Raw genomic sequence first — 6,836 nt, 5'->3', positions numbered from 1 at the left:
GTGGGGCTTGAACTCTGGGCCTGGGCGCTGTCCCTCAGCTCTTCAGCTCAAGGCTAGCGCTCTACCACTTGAGCCACAGCACCACTTCCGGCTTTTTTTCCTTTTTGCTTATGTGGTGCTGAGGAATCGAACCCAGGGCCTCATGTATGCAAGGCAAGCACTCTACCACTGAGCCACCTTCCCAGCCCAGTTCCTAAGATTCTTTTTTTTCTTTTTTTTCCTAAGACTCTTATCTCCAATTAACTACCAAAAAGCCAGAAGTAGCACTGTGGCTTAAGCAAAAAAGAGCTCAGGGACAGTGCCAAGGCCCTGAGTTCAAGCCCCACAACTGACAGAGAGAGAGACAGAGAGAGAGAGAAACAGAGTGCCAGGCGTATGCCTAGCATATGCTAAGCCCTGAGTTCCAAACCAAGCACTTAAACACACACACACACAAAACAGAGTTATTTCAGGCATGGTATCTGGAGCAGTTCCCTGCAGGGCATTCTAAGGGAAACCTAGTCAGGTCCCCTGCTCCCAAATACTTGATTGTTTTTTCTGCTCTGGGTGAAAACTAGATGGGCAAAGAAGGGGAAGGGCTGTTTTCCAGGCTCCCAGGGCCCTGGATAGATCCCTTCCTCCTGTGGTGTCAGATGGAACCCAGCATGCAGCCTGGTCCTTGGAGGAGCTATCCAGGAAGGCAACTGTGCCCCTCATTTCAGAGGCTGGGGACAGGGTCGAGTGTCCTCTGCTGTAGACAATGGGAATTGCAGCAGCTGGACTAGCCGCATAAATAATGGTGACTGCTCACATTTTATTTCAGCCCTGCTGAAAGCATTGCGAGGAAGCCACAGTGGTTCATTTTTGATGACAGGGACATCAAGATCCAGAGTGTCAAGGTGACCTTCCCAGGGTTGCCCACCCTACTCTCTTCTAAGCCCTCAGAAAAAGTAACTGGATGACACCCCCCCCCATCACTTCAGCTAGAGGCTGCTCCCACTAACCCTTGCTGTTAGTAGTTGCTTCTAGTATATTCTGAGGTCCCTGATGAAAGAAAGAGAAGAAAGGGCAATGGAGTCAGAGAGGTTTCACCCTCCAGGGAAGGGCTCGCGATAACACCAACCCCTCATTAAAGCCCTAAACCCAGATTTTAGCTGGCAGCTGGGAAAAGGAAGGAAGCCCTTGATCTGCATTGTTACATAATACTCATTTATTCGTAAGGGTAATTTTCTTGGTTATTCTCTCCTTGTGTTAATACTTTACTGAGTACAGCTAGGTGCAGTAATGCAAATATGAATGGATAGAAGGCATGTCCCAGTGCATGGGCTGCAATTCGCCCAAAGCCCCTTCCCCAGGCATCTCAGTTCCAGGCTGAGTGAAACAGACATCCCTCTGGCCCCCAAGAAAAAGAAATATGGCACTGCTTTCCCTCTATACCTACCAGCCATGAAGATCATCTTTCCAGAAATTTCTTCCTCCTATCCATCCCCACCCTCTGATGGGGGTCTTTGTTCAATCAGGAATCCTGTAAACTAGATCCAGCTCTGCTTGATAACTGCACTAGTTGCTCTCTTCTACAGAAGACATTGAGTGTTTGGATGACACAAACACCACAGTCCCTAGTTTTCCAAAGCTCCACTTTGGGCTTTACCTTGGAGCTCTGCAGGAGGAAGGTGGAGGAGGCAAACTTCTCCAATCTCTTGCCTTTCAGATGCTATTTGATGTCCATTTAGGAAAACAATGACTCTATTGTCTTTACTGGGAGGGTGAGGATGTATGAAGCAGCATTTGTCCCATTTGTTACAGAAACTCTCTCTGCTACACGCCTGTAATCCCAGCTGAGGCAGGTTCCAGAATTCCAGTCCAGCTTGGGTTATGTAGTAAGATTCTGTCTAAAAAAAAAAAAAAAGTAGGAAAGAAGAAAAGAAATCAATTCCTTTGCCCTGGCCCCAGGAGTAGATAATTCCATCCCCCTCCCCGTGCCCCAGCATCCTTTCACCCCTCACTCCAAGCCATTAATCTCATATCTGTGCAACAATCTGATTTCTATTAGCATATATTAATTGTACCAAAGGAGTTCACTGGGATATTTCCATAAGGCATATAATGTACTTTGATCAGATTCACACACACACACACAAATTATTTTTTCTTATCCCTTCTAGCAACTTGATTTTTAGGGGGAGAAATATCACAGGGATTTCTCATTCATTCATTCTCAACTATTTACCACCTATTATGTCTGAGCACAGTCTAGGCAGTTAGGGATATAGCTGAGATCAAGATCAAGACAAAGTATTCTGCTTACTCAGGAGCTCTTATGGACAACAAGGACATACTTTCAATCCCAGACTACTGACACAAAGAAACAGGTTCCTATACAGAAACTAAGAAAGAGTTGGGTGACAGGATGTACTGAGGAGTGTGTGCTATATTATCAGAGTATTTATTTAGTGAGAATTCGCTTTTCCTTTGCTTACTCTGTGGGAGTTGAGAGGATCTGTGTAAAAACCACACACACACACGCGCACACACACACACACAGAAGTTTCTAATTCTGTTAAGTTGTGGGGAACTTAGATATTGAATCAGAGAAATGGAAAAAGGTAATGAGAAAAATCTATGAGCCCGGCACAGGTGACTTATAGCTGCCATTCTGGCTACTCAGGAGGCTGACATATGACAATTTTCAGTCAGCCCAGAGAGGTGAGACTCCAATTAATCACCAAAAAGCCAAAAGAGGAGCTGTGGCTCAAGTGGTGGAGCACTTAGCCTTGAGTAAAAAAGCTCAGGAACAAAACCCAGGACCATGAGTTCAAGCCCCAGGACTGACACACACACGTCTATTTCTCATCCTCCTCATGTATAACAATATACCCCTTCCCAATTCATTTCCCCCCATTATGCATCTTGTATGCCTGTACTGAATTCCTAACTACTCATCCTACAAACTATTTTTTGAAATAAATACTCTGTTCCCAGGAGTCCTAGCTGCGCAAAATTGGTTAATCGCCATCATTTCACCTTCCTCCTATTTAGTGTGTGTGTGCATATATGTGTGTGTGTGTATATGTATGTGTATATGTGTGTATATATATGAATTATTCGCGTTGGTTCTCGAAGCTCTATTAGCCCCAAGAGGGCCGGTAGGAACGTTCCCATTTCACAGACGCGGAAGAAACGGAAACTGCGACTGCTAAGTGGAAAAAAAACAACAATCCGAGTTGCTTTGCGACGACGAAGTGCCGGGACGCCACCGAGCCACGTGCGGCGGCTCCCCGGACCCCCCCCCTCCATCCCACCCGCGCACGCTCCCTCCTCCCCGCCCGCCCAGCCGCGCCGGGTCCACGTGTGTGTGTCTGTGTGCGGAATGGGGACGGGGGCGGTGCCGCCGGAGGGGTGGAGTCGTGCCGACGTCACGAGCGGTGTTGCCCAATCAGCGGCGGGCTCGCGGCCGCCGCTCTGGTATTGGGGCAGCGAGGGGGCAGTTCTCTATAACGCGGTCTCCGGGAGCCAGCGGGGAAGAAAGAAGCCGAGAGGGCGGAAGGCGCCCTCCCCGCCGCCTGGGCCCGGGTACCGGGTGCCGGGCCGGGGTCCTTCCCGCCTCCCGTACTCGCCGGCCGCTTTGTTTTCCAAGCCTCAACGTTCCGGGTGATTTGAGAAGGGCTCCCGCCAGGGCTGCTCAACAAACGCGGCGGCGGGAAGATCCGGTGACCGTACCGGGATCCCCAAGGACCCAGGAGTCCGGCCGCCCGGAGGGCCGCGTGACGAGATCGCGGAGGGAGCCGGAACGCCGCGGCCCCCCGGGGGCGGGCCGGGGGCGCCCGTGAGCAAGGACCTCCCCGTCGAGGGGGGGCGATGTTCCCTACCCCGTGGGCTCTTCGGGCAGCCCGCCGTTGGGACCAGGGCTCCCTCAGTGGGGACCCTTCCCGGCTGCTCCATGGAGACTCTGTGCCCCCCTCCCCGCCTGGCAGTGCCGGCGTCCCCGCGAGGGTCGCCCTGCTCCCCAACGGCCCGGAAGCCGCGTCGAGGGACCCAGGAGTTCTCTCCGCTGTGCCTGCGCGCCCTCGCCTTCTGCGCTCTCGCCAAACCGCGGGCGTCCGCCCTGGGCCCGGGGCCTGGGGAGCTGGAGGCACGGGCCCCGGTGGAGCCGGGCCCTCGCGCCTCCCCGTGCACCGGCAGCTGGGCTCCGGATGCCCTGAACCACCTCGGGGAACAGACCGGGCGGTCCGGCGATCCCGACTCCCCGGACGGCGAGGATGCCGACGTTGCGGTGTGCTGGAGCGGCGGAGAGAAGGAAGAGGGCGGAGGCAGTTTCCCGCACTTGGGCTCTCGTTCCTGCGCACCTCCCGGCCACTGCCCGGAGCCCCGCAGTCCTCGGGAGTCTTCGAACAGCTCCGCCGCGTCTCCGCCTAGACCAGCTCCGGGTCTCGAGTCCCAGCTCGATCTAGCCGCCAGCCCGACTCAGGAGCTCAGTTCCCAGCCTCCGCCGCCACCTGCGGGCCTCTCCACCGAGACCACGGCCCCAGAGGTGGCTCCGGAGCGGTCCCTGCCGGGCCAGGAGGCCGAAGACGAGGGGAACCTTCCTCCTGCGGCCCCCGAGGCTGAAGCCGTTAGCCCCTCGACGGCCAGCGCAGCTCCGGCCGCGCCCGGCGATCAACGCCAGGAACATTTCGATCGTCTGATCCGCAGGTCGAAACTTTGGTGTTACGCGAAGGGCTTCGCCCTGGACACGCCGTGTTTGCGCCGGGGGTCTGAGCGGCCGCCGGCGAAAGGGCCAGCCCGGGGAGCAGCCAAGAAACGCCGGCGGCCAGCGCCGCCCCAACGCAGCTTGCAGCCCCGCCGCCCGGCACCCACGCTCCCCACCACCAGCACCTTTAGTCTCCTCGACTGCTTCCCCTGCCCCCCGGCCCTGGTGGTGGGGGAAGATGGAGACTTGGGACCCGCCTCCTCGCTTCGCCTTCAGGGAGACGCCAAGCCACCGCCTGCCCACCCATTGTGGAGGTGGCAGGTTGGGGGACCCGCTGTCCCCGAGCCCCCCGTCCTCAAATCCTGGAGGGTCAATCTGGAAGAACTCTGAGCGTGGAACATCATCTGGCATCGGGGAAAGTTGGGGCCTTGGCCAAACTGCGGGCTCGAGGAGAGCTCTTTGACTCTCAACATTTGTTTCTACTTTTTTAGGCTGTGGGTGACCGACCGAGGGACCTCAAATGGCAGTGATCTTCAAGCATCTAGAAGGTTGGGTTGAAGTTCTCTCCAGTTCATCTTTACAGAGGAGCCAAAGGCAAGAGTCCCGGAGTGGGCTTAAGTGAAGAAGACTTGAGTGACACAGATTCCAATTCCTCCTCCGTCGCGGCTCTCTGGGGGCAGAGCCTTCACCCTAGGGGAGCAAGGAGGCCACCGCTCAAAAAAAAAGACCCAAAAAAGGGAGAGAAGGACCTTGATGATGGACAAACCGGTTGTTTCTGTGTCAGAAGGCAGGCCTGGGAGGTGTGGGGGCTGTGGTGGGGGTGGGAAGGTGATTGGCAGCTCCCTGGGGGCATCCCCCACCCCCCAGCGGCCCAGACCTTTAACCCTTCACTCCCCTTAACCTTTCCCAGCACTCTTAGCACCAGTGGAGTCACGGTGGAGAGAAAGAGGCGGGTCACCTCTTTCCTGTTCCCTTTTAGTCTTGCCTCCTCCCCCCCCTCCTCCAGTTCAGGTGACCCCCTAATGGGTGAGAGCTTCTGTCTCAGCCACCAAAATCCTTTTTATCCAGTTGTGGTGTTTCCTTTTCAGTTTTCCGTTTGCATTCGGTTCATAAGGTCTAATGGGTGAAAAGGACCCCCTCCATCTTGGTAAAACGGCTCCCTCCCCCCCAGTTTACTCTCCTAGGAGGAGCTGGGTGGAGGTCTGGCCTCCTCTCCCCACTCACTTTGCTTGGGGAAGGGGCCTGAGATCGTCCCAGGGAAAGTAATGGAAGGTGGAAGAAATCAATAAAATCAGACCAAACAAGTTGCCTTTCGAGGTCCTCTCCACCGATTTCTGGATGGGAGAGGGTGGGAGGTATAGGACCAAGGCGAAACTCAGCCCCTGTAAAGAGTGGTGTCAAAACCGGTTGCAAAGAGTAAAGAAAGGGACCCTCTGGGGCCTTCTGGGCCTAGGAGGGGCAAAATGGGGAAGTAGGTTTGAGCTGCCCCCTGCTTCCTCCATAGCCTGAGGCATTTGGGAGTTGTCAGGGAGCTGATGGATCCGAAAGGGGCTGGGCCTAGGGATTAGCTTTAGGGTCAGAGGTTCTGTTTTCTCGGTGGTGGAGTTAGGCCTGGACCACACCCTGGCCAGGAGAGCTCCCTGAGTCAGCACCGAATAACTGCCCAAGGTGAGGTCCAGGGAGGCCGGGGAGATTGAAGGTGGGGTGTGAGGCAGCTGGGCTGGCTCCCACATCTGCCCACCCTGCACTAGTGGCTAGTTGACCTCTCCTTCCCTAAAACCGGTGAGGGAGGAACCATTCCCACATGGGGCCCCCTGGGGAAGGACTTGTCTCCTTTTCTGTGAAAATGCTTTGTAAAAAGTTGTTATTGTTTGCATAGAGCAGATTCTTGAGAAAAACTGTTTGGGACCACAAAAGTTGTGTTTGTTTTCAAAACTGTCTCCTTTCATTTTTCTTCCCTAATGAGGGAGTTGGTTGGGGGGGGGTGTGCGCTCACGACCCTGTCTTTTTCCTTAACATCTGGCCTTTATGAACCCTGCTGACCTCCCCTCCCCCTTCCAGCTGTGTTGTGGGGAGGAGGAAGGCTGTGGCAGAGTGCCTTCCATTTCAGTGTGGTTAAGGGGGTATCCATCTCCTTTTGCCCCCATGAATGGAGAAAGGGAGGAAG

General features: G+C 54.8%; 1 protein-coding gene across 1 annotated transcript; it reads left to right on the top strand.

The window, feature by feature from the left end:
- Nucleotides 1-3,493: 3,493 nt before the first annotated feature.
- LOC106003010 (chromosome unknown open reading frame, human C17orf96) lies at nucleotides 3,494-6,570 on the top strand. Its single transcript, XM_013037756.1, has one exon. The coding sequence runs from the start codon at nucleotides 3,920-3,922 to the stop codon at nucleotides 5,057-5,059; it is 1,140 nt and encodes a 379-aa protein (XP_012893210.1). The 5' UTR covers nucleotides 3,494-3,919; the 3' UTR covers nucleotides 5,060-6,570.
- Nucleotides 6,571-6,836: the final 266 nt, after the last annotated feature.

Source organism: Dipodomys ordii, unplaced genomic scaffold (assembly GCF_000151885.1).
Source record: "Dipodomys ordii isolate 6190 unplaced genomic scaffold, Dord_2.0 Scaffold7, whole genome shotgun sequence".
Taxonomy (NCBI): Eukaryota; Metazoa; Chordata; class Mammalia; order Rodentia; family Heteromyidae; genus Dipodomys; species Dipodomys ordii.
The sequence above is the reverse complement of the archived record's forward strand: the minus strand, read 5'-3'. Positions and strand labels throughout refer to the sequence as shown.

Excerpts from the sequence above, each read along its gene's own strand:
- LOC106003010 (XM_013037756.1), top strand. The coding sequence starts at position 3,920 with ATGGAGACTCTGTGCCCCCCTCCCCGCCTGGCAGTGCCGGCGTCCCCG.